Source organism: Halichoerus grypus, chromosome 11 (assembly GCF_964656455.1).
Source record: "Halichoerus grypus chromosome 11, mHalGry1.hap1.1, whole genome shotgun sequence".
Classification (NCBI taxonomy): Eukaryota; Metazoa; Chordata; class Mammalia; order Carnivora; family Phocidae; genus Halichoerus; species Halichoerus grypus.
The window spans coordinates 11,790,048-11,804,839 of record NC_135722.1 but is presented as its reverse complement, the minus strand read 5'-3'; the positions used below and the strand labels follow the sequence as shown (position 1 = coordinate 11,804,839).

At 38.0% G+C, this 14,792-nt stretch overlaps 1 protein-coding gene across 1 annotated transcript; it reads right to left on the bottom strand.

The window, feature by feature from the left end:
- Positions 1-2,622: 2,622 nt before the first annotated feature.
- LOC118547217 (glycine N-phenylacetyltransferase-like) lies at positions 2,623-12,021 on the bottom strand. The gene is made up of 5 exons (XM_036110564.2): positions 11,944-12,021; positions 9,281-9,388; positions 5,823-5,949; positions 4,800-4,971; positions 2,623-3,146 (listed from the first exon to the last, which is right to left on the bottom strand). The coding sequence occupies exons 1-5, from the start codon at positions 12,019-12,021 to the stop codon at positions 2,744-2,746; spliced, it is 888 nt and encodes a 295-aa protein (XP_035966457.2). The 3' UTR covers positions 2,623-2,743.
- Between the last annotated feature and the right edge of the window lie 2,771 nt (positions 12,022-14,792).

Here is a 14,792-nt window from a genome sequence, read left to right as displayed (position 1 = left end):
AAATCAGTAGAGTTGCAGAATACAAAGTCAGGACACAAACATGAGTTGATTTCTAGACTCTAACAATGAATTATCAGAAAGAGAAATTAAGAAAGTCCCATTTATAGTAACAACAAAAAGAATAAAATGCTTAGGAATAGTTTTAAACAGGGAGGTCAAAGATCTGTACACTGAAAATTATAAAACATTAATGAAAGAAATTTAAGAAGACACACATAAATGGAAAAGGATTCTGTGTTCATGGACTGAAAAAATTAATATCATGCAGATGTCCATTCTACGAAAAGCAATCCTTATCAAGGCAATCCTTATCAAAATTCCAATAGAAATAGAAAAAACAATCCTAAAATTTTTATGGAACCACAAAAGACCCCAAATAGCCAAAAAGATTCTGGGAAAGAAGAAGAAAGCAGGAGACATTATACTTCCTGACTTCTATGTTAGAAAACTATAATAATCAAAACAGTGTAATAGTGGCATAAAAGCAGACACAGATTACTGGAAGAGAATAGAGAGCCCAGAAATAAACCCATGCATATATGGTCAGGTAATTTTCAACAAAAGTTCCAGAAATACATAATAAAGAAATGACAGTCTCTTCAATATATGGTGTTGGGGAACCTGGATATCCACATGCAAAAGAATGAAATTAGACCACTACCTTACACTATACACAAAATCAACTCAAAATGAATTAAAGACATACACATAAGACCAGAAACCATAAAACTCCCAGAAGAAGACTTAGGGGAAAAACTCCTTGACATTGGTGTTTGTAACAATTTTTTGAATTTGACACCAAAAGCAAACACAATAAAAACAAAAATTAATGAGTGGGACTACATCAAACTAAAAAGTTTCTGCACAGCAAAGGAAACCATCAACAAAATAAAAAGGCATAGTATGAAATGGGAGAAAATATTTGAAAACTATATATCTAATGAGAGATTAATATCCAAAACATATAAGGAACTCATATAGCTCAAGAGCAAAATAAAACAAAACCCCAAATAATCCAACCAAAAAATGAGCAGAGGACCTGAAAAGACATTTTTTCTGAAGAAGACACACAAATGGCCAATAGGTACATGAAAAGATGCTCATCACTAATCATCAGGATAGGCAAATCAAAACCACAGTGAGATATTACCTTCACCTGTCAGGGTTTGTGTTACCAAAAAGACAAGAGATAACGAGGCTAGCAAGGATGTGGAGAAAAGGGAAACTTTGTGCACTGTTGGTAGGAATGTAAATCGTTACAGCCACTATAGAAAACAGTGTGGAGGTTCTTCAAGAAATTAAAAATAGAACTTCAATATGATTCAGCAATCCTACTTCTGGGTATATAGATCCAAAGGAAATGAAATCACTACCTAGGAAAGATTTCTGCATTCCCACGTTCACCACATTGTTCACAACAGCCAACTCATGGAAACAAGCTAAGTGTCCATTGACAGATGAATGGATAAAAATGATGTGATGCAAACACACACACACACACACACACACACACACACACACACACACACAATGGAATATTATTCAGCCATAAAATAACAAGGAAATCCTGCCATTTGTGACAACATGGATGAATCTGGAGGGCATTATATTAGTGAAATGAGCCAGACAGATAAAGACAAATACTATGGTATCACTTATATGTGGAATCTCAAAAAAAAAAAAAAAGTCGAACTCATAGAAACATGAGTGGTTTCTATGAGTTCGAAAAATGGTGGTTGCCAGGGGCTGGGATGTGGATGGCATAGGGAGAGGCTGGTAAAAGTGTTCAAACTTTCAGTCTTAAGATGAGTTAAGTGCTAAGGACCTAATATATAGCATGGTGATTATTGTTGATAATTCTGTAATGTGTCACTAAAATTTGCTAAGAGATTAGATCTTTTTTTTAAATTTTTTTATTGTTATGTTAATCACTATACATTACATCATTAGTTTTTGATGTAATGTTCCATGACTCATTGTTTGTGTATAACACCCAGTGCTCCATGCAGAACGTGCCCTCTTTAATACCCATCACCAGGCTAACCCATCCTCCCACCCCCCTCCTCTCTAGAATCCTCAGTTTGTTTTTTAGAGTCCATCGTCGCTAAGAGATTAGATCTTAAGTGTTCTCTCACACACACACAAAAGTAAGTATATGAAATAATGAAAGTATTAACTTGGTTGCGGGAGGCCTTTCACAATGTATATGTGTATATATGTATATATTGCCACGTTTTGTACTTTAAATATATTACAATTTCATTTGTCAATTATACCTCAGTGAAGCTAGTTGAGGGTGGGAGGGGGCGGGGAGAGGGAGGGTAAAGAAAAGAGAGAGGATAATTACACTATACCCTTAAGATAATGCCGCATCTTGGCAAAAGTGTCAGGATATGCTCATTAGCAATACTCCGCTTGTAAGATAGGAGTTCCAGGAGAAGCATTAGGGCAGAATGCAGCTGAATAGTGTCACTGAGATCCAGAAGTGTAGGAAACTGAACAAGACCAGGGTCCACTACAGGAAGGTCTGGCCATGCCAGGTCTGCTGGACCCAAAGGGGAGTCCATTAGTGGTTTAAGAGCAGGGACTGTGGAGATTCTGTTGACCATTTGTACTGCTTCCTAGAGCCCAGACAACACGTACCACTTTACTGCTAATTACAATTTATTCTTTCTCTCTGCCCACCCATCCACTCTTCCTGCCACATCAGCCCACCCAACACTGTTTTGTGTTCAGGGCTGCTTCACAGGGGCACACAGTGCCACTGGTTCCAGTCACAGGGCAAGGTGATATGATTCAGACTGTGACTCATTTTCTGTATGATTTTGTTGGTTACAAATGTATGGTAATAGGTAGGGTAGTCAAGTTTGTCCAGAGCATGGATGTGAACATCCATGAGATAGGAGATGAGACCCTTGTTCCGGTACTCAGGCAGAGTACCCCCCATCCGTATCTCGTCTGTCTGGTCCATCAGGCTCCAAGACACAGGGGTCCCCTGGGGCCCCAGCAGGCAGAAGGTGGGGAATGTCTGGATACAGCGCTCAATGAATCTCTGGCTCCTGTCATTGCCACCAAAATGCCAGAATTTATTCACCAAGGCAGCGTGAGTAACATCCATGGAGGAGAGTTTAAACATCTCTTGGTTGCTGTTGAGAACAAGGGAAAAGAACACCCCATAATATCACACATACTGTGGAGTATTATATTTGTTTTCCCCAAAACTGTCTTCAGACAATGCAAATTGGAGCACAGTAAAGGCATAAATTCTGTAGCCAGATTGCCTGAATTCATAATCTTTTTATAAAATGGAGGTATTAACACAGTGGTGATATTAGTAGCACCCCTGTTAAATAGTATAAGAGCTATCACATGATAAGTACCTAGGACTTGTGCCACACAAAAAATAAGAATTACACAAAAATAAAGCATTATTTTTGTCAACATTGCTGTTACTCTCCACTTAAGATGGGTGAATTGATAACATTCCTGTTCTACACATAAGAATAGGTAAGCAGAAAATAAGCAAGTGCCTCAAAGCATATGCTAGCAAGCTATAAAGCCAGAACTTGGAATCTTGTAATCCTGGAATCTTTGGATTCTCCTTGGCCACTGTGGGAGAGCTGAAGTCCAGGGAGAGGCAGGGATGTGGAGTGCAGGCAGCCCCCGCCTTACAGAACATTGAAGTCTGAAGGCTGCTGCAGTGGTGGAGAAGTGTTGGGGAGGTGTCCTGGAAAGAGCCCACAATGTGGAAGCAGGAAATGTAGACATGAGCCCCAGTTATGCCCTTAACCATCCACGTGACCCGAATAAGCTGTTTCATCAACTGGACCTGTCTTCCATCAGGAAAATGGGGATAATGTCTCCTACCTTCTCTATCTCATGGGATGGACAAGACAATCAAATGAGATTATAGATTTGGATGTGTCTTTCAGATGTAAGGTGCAATACAGTGTGAATAAGGCTTTTCCAGGCATATTAACACACAAGAGGGCCATAGGATTGGACATCTCCAGATCAAATCCCTGTATCAGTTTTAATTCTATTCAGGCATAAGTGGAGGGAAATATATAATATGTTTAAATTCTTTTTATTGGAAAACTTTTGCTCTGAGAAGTAAATTCATTGCATATTTATGAGGCATCTACTTTGTTTTCTGTTCTGGCTACTGAAAACTCATTGGTGAACAATATAAGGAGTGTCCCCTGATCTTGTGGAGTTTGAATTGTTGCAAGGGAAGAATCAAACAACAAATAGGTCAATAAATACACAAATAAGCTGATTTCGGATAGTGATAAGTGCACTGAAGAAAATAAAAATTGGGTTTTGTGATGAAGAATTATGGGAAGGGGTGGTTTTAGGTTGCTCTGAGGAGAACTCTAAGGAAATGATATTTGAGAGAATGAATGGCAAGAAAGAAGCGACTATGCAAAGATCAGAGGGAAGGACATTTTAGGGAAGAACAGATGCAATGGTCCAAAGGTATGTGTGAGTGTATGAAATCAAGTCACAGAAAAAAGGCCAAAGCTGCTGGTAGGAGGAAGCAAGAGGGACAAGATGAAGTCCAAGAGATGGTGGATTGCAGATCTCATAGGACCCTAAATGTCTGTAATGGGCATGTGAGCTGAAAAAAAAAAAACACTGATGACTTTTAAGTGGATGAATTGATATAATCCATGTACAAAAGGATCATCCTGGAAATGGATTGTAGGGAGGAAAGAGTGAACATAAGGAAAGAAGTTGGGAGGCCACTTCCATACAGAAAGATGAGAGTAATGCAGAGCATCTTTTTTCAAACTCACATGACTTTGCGTCTGCCAGATTTAAGAGGTAAGTTCTTTGCCTCCAGCAAGGAAGGGAGCAGTTTACTTGCTGTCTCGGGCAACATATACATAATGCCTTGTTTTTGCTTGACCTTGACCAATTTAGCAGCTGCAAGATTTTGTATCACTTCGTTCAGGCTGGACTGCGAACCTAGACAGGGGTAAGGTAAGGTGAGAAATAATTGCCCATGTAGTTGCTACAGAAGCTTGCTGGTGGAAATATACAGAATTTAAAGTCAGGCAGTATTGCTTCTGGTGTTGCCTTTAACCATGTGACCATGCCCAAGTCACTCTCGTATGCAAGCAGATAATACTAGACATCCTGACTATATCACTGTGAAATCAATGGAGAAATGGTATCTTAAAAATAGTAGCCAACCTTGAGTGTGCACATAATTCATGCCCACGTATTGGTCTAATACCACATTTAATTCTTCCATTGACCCTATGTTTTAGGTACTTTTACTACCCTCATTTTTTTTTACATATGAGGAAACTGAATAATAGATAAGTTACATCACTTGCTCAAATCACAAAGCAAGTAACAGGAAGAGCAAGGATGCCACCCTAGAGAATCTGACTCTGGAGAGCATGCTCACACCCATGGTTGTTCTTGTGACCTGGAGGTGCTCCCTGGCACAAGGAACTGTCATTCTTATTCTAGGAATGGAAGGCCAGAGGGGGAGCTCTGCTTGCACACCTAATCACACTAAGGGACCCTGAATATGTCTGCAAAATATATCATGAATCCTCAGCTAACAAGAAATTCCATTACTCACAGTTCCTTGTGTCAAGGCTATAGTTTGCAATGTTTGAATTCTATTCCACTGAAGAGGGGGTAGCAGCTGATGCAAAGAATGAACATCAAGCTGAGTGGGGTTTGGTAGAGCTTCCTACCCCTACATAGTCTGTAGGGGAATGTTCTCAGGATGAAAAGTGACCCTGCAGTTGCAGCCATGAACAGTCACAGAAGCCAGCACACATCCCAGATCCCTTACTTACTTTGGATTTGCAAATGTTGTTTCCAGTTGATGATACCTGATGCACCAAGGAATTCTTGACAGTTTTGGGGATTCTTAGAATAAACTTGGTAGGTGTTGGTGTAGTGATCAAAATCATCTGTCATTTCCTGTTTGGTTAGGTAATGTGGAATAAATAAAATTGAATATACCCAGTGATTAGAATACTTGGCCTTTGTATTTCATTATACTGTGCTATTTTATAAACTTATAAATATTGATATTTTTCTTGATGTATTCTCATTATTCCTGAATCATTTACATCATGAGAGCAAGTCAGGGATTTAATCAATTATTCAATTTATGGTTAAGAAAAACTTGCTAAACTAGGTATTTATATGTTGTGTTACAATTTCAAATCAACCAAATGTGCACTGGTTTAGAAAGCATTCTTCTATAATTCTGTAATCCTCAGGAGAAAGAAATTACTGTCAAAGGCAAGCTTCCATTGCAAGAGTAAATCTTATTCTATTTAAAAGAGTCTAAAAAAAAAAAAAAGAGTCTCAGAACATATGGATTATAAACATAACAATATTGAAATTGACACAGGTAAACTTGTATTGGAATTTTCACTTATATGTGATATAGCTACACAAAATAAAGACACATGATGTCCTTATTTTTTCTTTTAAATTTTTTATTTAAGTGTAATCAATATACAACATTATATTAGTTTCAGGTGTACAATACAATGATTCAACACTTCTATACATTACTCAGTGCTCATCATGATAAATGCACTCTTAATCCTCTTCACCTACTTCACCCATTCCCCCCCCGCCCCCGCCTCTGGCAACCACCAGTTTTTTTTTCTGTATTTAAGAATCTATTTTTTGTCTCTTTTTTCTTTGTTTGTTCATTTGTTTTATTTCTTAAATTCCACATATGAGTGAAATCATGTGGTATTTGTCTTTCTCTGACTGACTTATTTAACATTATACCCTCTAAGTCCATTCACATTGTTGTAAATGACAAGGTTTCATTCTTTTTTATGGCTAATATTTCATTATATATATATATGTATATATAATATATCCATACATATATAAAAAACACTTTTTCTTTATCCATTCATATATTGATGGACAATTGGATTACTTCAATATCTTGGTTATCGTAATAGTCCTGCAATAAACATAGGGGCACATATATCTTTTCAAATTATTATTTTCACTTACTTTGGGTAAATACCCAATAGTAGAATTATTGGATCATGTGGTAATTTAATTTTTAAGTTTTTGAGGAACCTCCTTATTGTTTCCATAGAGACTGCACTAATATACATTCCCAACAATGTACAAGGGTTCCTTTTGCTCCACAACCTCATCAACACTTACTTCTTGTGTTTTTCATTTGAGCCATTCTGATAGGTATAAAGTGATATCTAATTGTGGTTTTAATTTGCATTTCCCTGATGATTAGTGATATTGAGCATCTTTCATTGTGTCTGTTGGCCATCTGTATGTATTCTTTGGATAAATGTCCGTTCAGGTCCTCTGCCTATTTTTTAATTGGGTTATTTGTTTTTTTGGTGTTGAGTTGTATAAGTTCTTCATATATTTTGGATATTAACCCCTTATTGGACACATGATGTCTTTAAAATGTAAACCACGGAAGACATGAACAGACACTTCTCCAAAGAAGACATACAAATGGCTAACAGACACGTGAAAAAATGTTCATCATCATTAGCCATCAGGGAAATTCAAATCAAAACCACATTGAGATACCACCTTACACCAGTTAGAATGGCAAAAATTGACAAGGCAAGAAACAACAAATGTTGTAGAGGATGTGGAGAAAGGGGAACCCTCTTACACTGTTGGTGGGAATGCAAGTTGGTACAGCCACTTTGGAAAACAGTGTGGAGGTTCCTCAAAAAATTAAAAATAGAGCTACCCTATGACCCAGAAATTGCACTCCTGGGTATTTACCTCAAAGACACAGATGTAGTGAAAAGAAGGGGCACCTGCACCCCAATGTTCATAGCAGCAATGTCCACAATAGCCAAACTGTGGAAAGAGCTGAGATGCCCTTCAACAGATGAATGGATAAAGAAGATGTGGTCCATATGTACAATGGAATATTACTCAGCCATCAGAAAGGATGAATACCCAACTTTTACATCAACAGGGATGGGACTGGAGGAGATTATGCTAAGTGAAATAAGTCAAGCAGAGAAAGTCAATTATCATATGGTGTCACTTATTTGTGGAACATAAGGAATAGCATGGAGGGCATTAGGAGAAGGAAGGGAAAAATGAAGGGGGGGAATCAGAGGGGGAGATGAACCATAAGAGACTATGGGCTCTGAGAAACAAACTGAGGGTTTTAGAGGGGAGGGGGGTTGGGGGATGGGTTAGCCCAGTGATGGGTATTAAGGAGAGCACATACTGCATGGAGCACTGGGTGTTATACGAAAACAATGAATCGTGGATCACTACATCAAAAACTAATGATGTATTGTATGGTGACTAACATAATAAAATTAAATTAAATTAAAAAAAATAAAATGTAAACCAAAATGCACTATTATTTAAAAAAAATAATTTGCATTCCCCAAAAAATTGAAACACAAAATTTGTTCAAAAATATCTTCTCAAATTTAACAAGTGAGAGTTGAGTTTATTTGAAGATGAAGGAAGGAGTCAGGAAACAACTACCCAACAAGGGTAGAATAGCTAGAAAGTGCTTCACAGAAATACACTGATAGCTTCATCTTTTATATCAATAATTAATGTAAATGTCTTCATTTTTGTAGTCTGTTTAGTTCAGTGTTTTTGAAAAGCACTATATTTAAATTTTATTTGAAAATTTTATATTAAAATGATATTATATGATTACATATTTTGCATGCATAAATTTTTACTTTATATTTTCCAATATACTTATAACATATTTGTATTTGAAATGTATTAAGTACTTAGTTTGAGTGATCTTTAAAAGTTGGCACTGAAAATATATTCCTAAATAAAGGCATTGCAATTTGTTCTTTATATTTTCTTAACATTCTTCATATTTATCTCTACATATTTTTAGGTGTTATTTTTTCTGTTTAGAATGCAGCTTCTATTCTTGTCAGCCTGCCAAAAACCTATTTATCTTCAAAATCCAGTCTTGGGGAAATGTCTACCTGGAAGGCCCTCTGATCCTTTACTTGCATACCCTGACATCTGTGGTTTTAATCATCTCTTGGACAGTACTGCTTGTATCTTGTATGTTGTATGTTCTTATATGTTTTTGTACATTTTCACTCCATGTTGTAATTTATTCACTTATCTATCTTCTCCTCCAGGCTGTGAGCTTCTTGAGGACAGGGACTTGCTCACCATCACACAATTCATTTCTATATCCCCTAGGTCTACCACATTGCCAGGTGCTTGGTAGGCACATAGCAAATAAGAACACAAAAATGTACTCATTCCACATCTGGCACCTTACCTCCTCCTGAGGGCGGATAACCACTGTTGTAAAATCAGGCCACTTGTCCACCAGGGCCTTCAGCTTGAATGGGTCTCCCTGGTTCATGTGGAAGACAGTCCCATAAACCTGTGCCATCCCAAGAAAATCGGGGGGTCAGCTTATTGGGAAAGGATGGTACAGTGCCTTGTTTGATCAGGGCAAGGATTATTTCTATGAAATCAAGGTGATAATTGATAGGGCATGTGGTTTAAATCACCTTCAGATTCCACTTTATTACTCCAAATAGAAAGAGGTTTGGGGGTCAAACCATGAGAACATTATATGAATACAGTTAAACATTCAGATAAATAAATTAATTAAAAATCATCCACTATCACATTGTAGAACTTAGTGTTGTATCTTTCCATTTTATTTCATTTATTGACAAATACACATACAATTTTTAAGCAATGAAATTAACTAATATATATTAGTTTAACACGTGTTCCCCCCCCACAGACACACACTATACTATGGGCATATTTCCGTGTCAAAAAACACAAATTTATATAATCATTTTTAAAGACTGCATAATATCCATCATATGAAAGAACTCCAGTTCAGTTTTTTTCTGCACCTATTAAGAGAAGATCATCTGGCTTTTTTTCTTTAATCTATTGATACAATGATATACACTGATTGATCTTTGATTGTTGAACCTGCCTTGCAGTCTCATGATAAATTCCCCTTGGTTATAATGTATTATCCTTTTGATATATTGATGGATTTGACTTGATAGTATTTTGCTGAGGATTTTTTGCATCTATGTTCATGAGGAATATTGTTCTCTAGTTCTCTCTCTTTTTCTTTAATAAAATCTACCTCTGGTTTTGATATTAGGGTAATTCTCAACTCATAAAATGAGTTGGGAAGTGTTTCCTCCTCTGATCTTTTCTGCAAGAGTATGCATAGAATTGATATTATTTCTTCCTTCCATGTGTGGTAGAAATTGCCATGAAAGCCATCTAAGCAATGGTATTTTCTTTGTTGGAAAGTTTTAAATTATGAAATCAATCTCTGCAGTAGATATAGGATGATAAATGTTATATTTTTCTTCTTCAGTGACTGTTGGTAATTTTTACTTTCCACGGAACATAAATTGTGAAATCTATGGGCACAGTGTTGATAATGATATGTCTTTATTATCCTTATATTGTTTATGGGGTTGGTGTTAATATCCCCTATTTCATTCCTGATTTGATTTGTGTCTTCCCTATGCATCTCTGAGTCAGAAGTTTATCAATATTATTGATCTTTTCAATGAGCCAGATTTGATTCATTTTCTTGATTGGTTTTCTCCTCTCAAATTCATTGGTTTCTGCTCTTATCTTTTATAATTTCCTTAATTCTGTTTGCTTTGGAGTTAATTTATTCTTTTTCTGGTTTTTCAGGTGGAGACTTAAAACACTGATTTGAGACCATTATTTTTTTCAGGAAAGCACTTAATGCTATATATTTCCCACTTATCACTGCTTTAGCTGCATCCCAAAACTTTTGGTATGTTGTGCTTTCATCTTTATTCAACTCAGATATTTTCTAATTTTCCTTATGACTTTGAACTATGGTTTATTTAGAAATGTGTTGTATATTTCTAAAATTTGAGTGTTTTTCTAGATACCTTCCAGTGTTTTTTAAAGTTTAATATCGTATTACTGAAGGACATACTTGTTATGATTTCAGTTCTTTAAAAAGTCTTGAAAATGTGATCTATCTTTGTACACATTCCATGTGCACTTGGAAAGAATGTGTATTCTGCTATTGTTGAGGGATGTATTCTGTAAATGTCAATTAAGTTGGTTCATAGTATTTTTCAGGTCTTCTATATAGGTTATAAGTTTTCTGCCTATTCTATAAATTACTTAGGAGTGTTAAAATCTTCAATCACACATATGGGTTTATCTATTTGTTCTTTCAGTTCTATTGGTTTTTGTCCCATGTCCTTTGAACCTCTGTTGTTACATGTATACATTTCAGCATTTTTAATGTCTTCATCGTGAATTTATACCTTTATTAAAATGGAGTGGCACTCTTTATCCCTGTAGTATTCTAGTCCCTTTGCAATATATATTATTGCCCCCCCCCCAATAAAACCCCCACCTCTTTATATACAAGATCATTGATCCATTTCTAAAATAAAATTTCTATCTTGTCCCATATTAAACATAAGCGTTTGGAGTTTGACAAAATAGAAATTGGCCTATCATTAATTTCAAAGAGTCATAATGGTTAACTTTTGTCAGGCACTCGATTGTTTAGAAAGAATAAGTTAAACATTAATGTGTTATTTCAGTCAACTGTGAAATTCTGGGAAGTCTTCCAGTGTTATATAATATAATTCTTGGAATGGCACAAAGAGATGTTTTTGGATCATCACACACCAAAGATCACAGTGGATTTAAATCATATGATTGCCACTCGCTAGTGGTGTGATCTTGGTCAAGTCTTAAAACTGAGCTTGCATTTCCTCTTTGGTTATATAGATATAGCAGACTTGCCTTCCAGTGAGGTGATGTAAGCTAAATGAGATGTAAGACGAGTGAGTGCCTGGCACAGAGTAGGTGCTCAGAGAATGCTTGTTTTCCTTCCTACTTCTTTCATAGGCAGTTGCTAGTCCTTTTCCCCCCCCAAGAATGTTCTGTCACCTTTAAGGATTCTGGGAGGCTCTTCCTCAAGGATTTCTCTAGCATCTGCAGCACTTGTGGGCATTGTAAGTGGAACATCTTGGCCTTAACCTAAAGAGAAGATCAAGAAATATTAAGGAATGCGAAGCAATGGAAAACATACAAAGACACAAAACAGATACAACAGGCAGTTCTAACTAATGGTCAGACCTTTATTCTTGTTGTTTTATTGGTGCCCTATTCACTGAACTCCTCACTAACTCCTGGGAAGAATAAGACTGGCAGAAATCACAGGTGCATCTTTCTAAAACTATTTTTTAATATTTTCTAAACTTTTAAAAATCTTTATGAAATTTTTATTTTAATTTTTATATCACCCAGTATACCAATAATTAAGGATGCACTAAGATGACCATATATACTATCTAAATATGCATGAACATCTTTGAGATTAAGTTCACATCCATGACAAGCCTGAGTCTGCCACTTAGAAGCTATGTGATGTTGGGCAAATTACTTACTTACAAATTACTCCTCTGTGCCTTGGTTTCATTTATAAAATGGCAATGACTATAGTGCCTGTCCCATAAAGTAGTTGTGCCAGTTAAATAAATCAATACATGTGAGGTGCTTTGACCAGTGCATTTGAGCAAACACTTTTATTCCTCTTGAGTAAATATGTAGAAGTGCATTTACATGGTCATATAGTAAGCATATGTTTAACTTTATAAAAAACTGCCAGACTGCTTTTCCAAAGTGACTGAACTATTTTATATTCCCTTAGCAGTGTTTGAGTTCCATTTGCTTCTCATTCTCTCCAGCACTTCTCCAGATGATTTTCTTATGTAGCCATATTCAGGAATCATTGCTGTAATAGGTAACAGATAAATCTGCAACAATACCCTTCAGGGGTCAGAGAGAGAAAGATAACTAGGCTCACCTCATCCCACAAACACAACTAGGTAAATATCAAATCATCCTAAATACCCCAGAAATCGACCTGAAGACTGGCAGAACAAACTCCACAACTAGAGAGAGAGAGAAAAGGCCACACCAAGGAAGGTAGAAGTGTGGAGATGTGGTTTGGGGGAGAAATGGATCAAGGGTGCTATATAAGGGAGGGAGGTATGGTCTCAGAGAAAGGTGAGAGAGAGAGAGAGAGAGAGAGGAACACATGGGTATGTACAAGGAGAATGTCCAAAGCTATTGGCTTGAAAAATGAGAGGGGCTAATTTTTGTGAGCTCTTGCAACCAGCAGGGCTTAAATCCTGGAGTTTTAAAGATCAGCAGGCTCAGCTGGCACCATTTACCTCCCCCATGCTCAGCACAAACACAAAACCAACTGCGGGAAGCAACTCAGCACAGACACTGGCTGCATAATATGCTTACACCAAGGCCAACCCCCCTGCACTCTGGCAGGACTGCCCTTCTCCGTCAAATTTGCCTTGGTCCCAGCATGACAGTCCCATCCGCCAGAAGGCCAGCACAAACCCCTGCCCACACTACATTTCCTGACCAGAGAGTTCTGCAGGGTCTCAGTTCTGGAGTAGGTGTCAGGTCTCATTTCACAAGCAGACCAGAGCACACCTATTTAAAACTCACCACATTCAGGCTGGGGACCAAACAATACCCACTACATGCAAGGACCCTCTGCAGATGACTGGCCTGAAGCATAGAGCAGCTAAACAACAGCAGAACACATGCAGCACACTAGAAGTCAACCACAAGAAAAAAAGACCACAAATACATGGAGGCTAAACAACATGCTACTAAACAATGAATGGATCAACCAGGAAATCAAATAAGAAATTTAAAAAATACATGGAAAAAATATATATGAAAATACAGTAGCCCAGGAGAAGAGGCAAGATGGTGGAGGAGTAGGGGACCCTGTTTCAACCAGTGCCCTGAATTTAGCTGGATGTCTACCAAACCATTCTGAGCACCCATGAAATCAGCCTGAGATGTAAGAATATATACTTGGATCTTTGCAAGCAGAAAGGCCTCCCTGGTGGAGAGGTATGAAGGGTGGAGTGTGAATCTGTGGGCAGATATCAGAAGATAAACAGAAGGGGGAGGAAGCTTCCATAAGCTGATGCATGGAAAGTGATATAACACTGGAGCACAAAAGCGTACCACATTGGGGACCAGGCACAAACTTGCAGAGCGGTAGCGGCTGGGAAGGGCTGTACAGCAGCCCCCAGACAGGATCCAGGAGTTGCGGGTGCATCCACGCAAACCAGGGGCAGCTCATGGTTTTAGAAGCACAAAGGGCAGAGACATGCCCTGGCCCTGGGATCGACCTCTGGGAGAGTTGCTGTGGGCGCACACCAGCCCGGGAGGCTGTGGTTTTTAGCAGGGCAGACAGAAACGGAGACTGTGTGTCTTGGAGGGCTCAGTGAAGAGCAGACTATGAGTTCTCTGCCCTGGGACAGAGGTTTGGGTGCGGCCATTTTTGCTCTGACTCTCAGCCGCCAGAGGACAAATGCTCAAAAAATCGGTTTTCACTGAGCCCATCCCCCCCAACAGGGTGCAGGGCAACTCTGCCCAAACAGAGTTGCCTGAGTAACAGTTCAGCAGGCCCCTCCCCCAGAACGCAGGCTGGAAGAACAAGAGGATGACAACTCTAAGGTCCCTATAAAATGGGTGCATCTTGCTTGGGTTGTGGTTAATACTTTGGACTCTGTACATTCCCTCAACCACCTCTCAACAGAATGACTAAGAGGAGGAACCCCCAAAAAAGAAAAGAACCAGAGACTATGGCCTCTGCCACAGACCTAATGGCTATGGATATAAGCAAGATGTCAGAGATAGACTTCAGAGTAGCAATTATGAAGTCGATATCTAGGTTTGAGAAAAATATTAGCAAC

Excerpts from the sequence above, each read along its gene's own strand:
- LOC118547217 (XM_036110564.2), bottom strand. The coding sequence starts at position 12,021 with ATGTTCCACTTACAATGCCCACAAGTGCTGCAGATGCTAGAGAAATCC. Across the intron at positions 9,389-11,943 it reads GCCTCCCAGAATCCTTAAAG|GTTTATGGGACTGTCTTCCA; the intron begins GTGACAGAACAT and ends GGGATGGCACAG. Across the intron at positions 5,950-9,280 it reads TTATCCGCCCTCAGGAGGAG|GAAATGACAGATGATTTTGA; the intron begins GTAAGGTGCCAG and ends CTAACCAAACAG.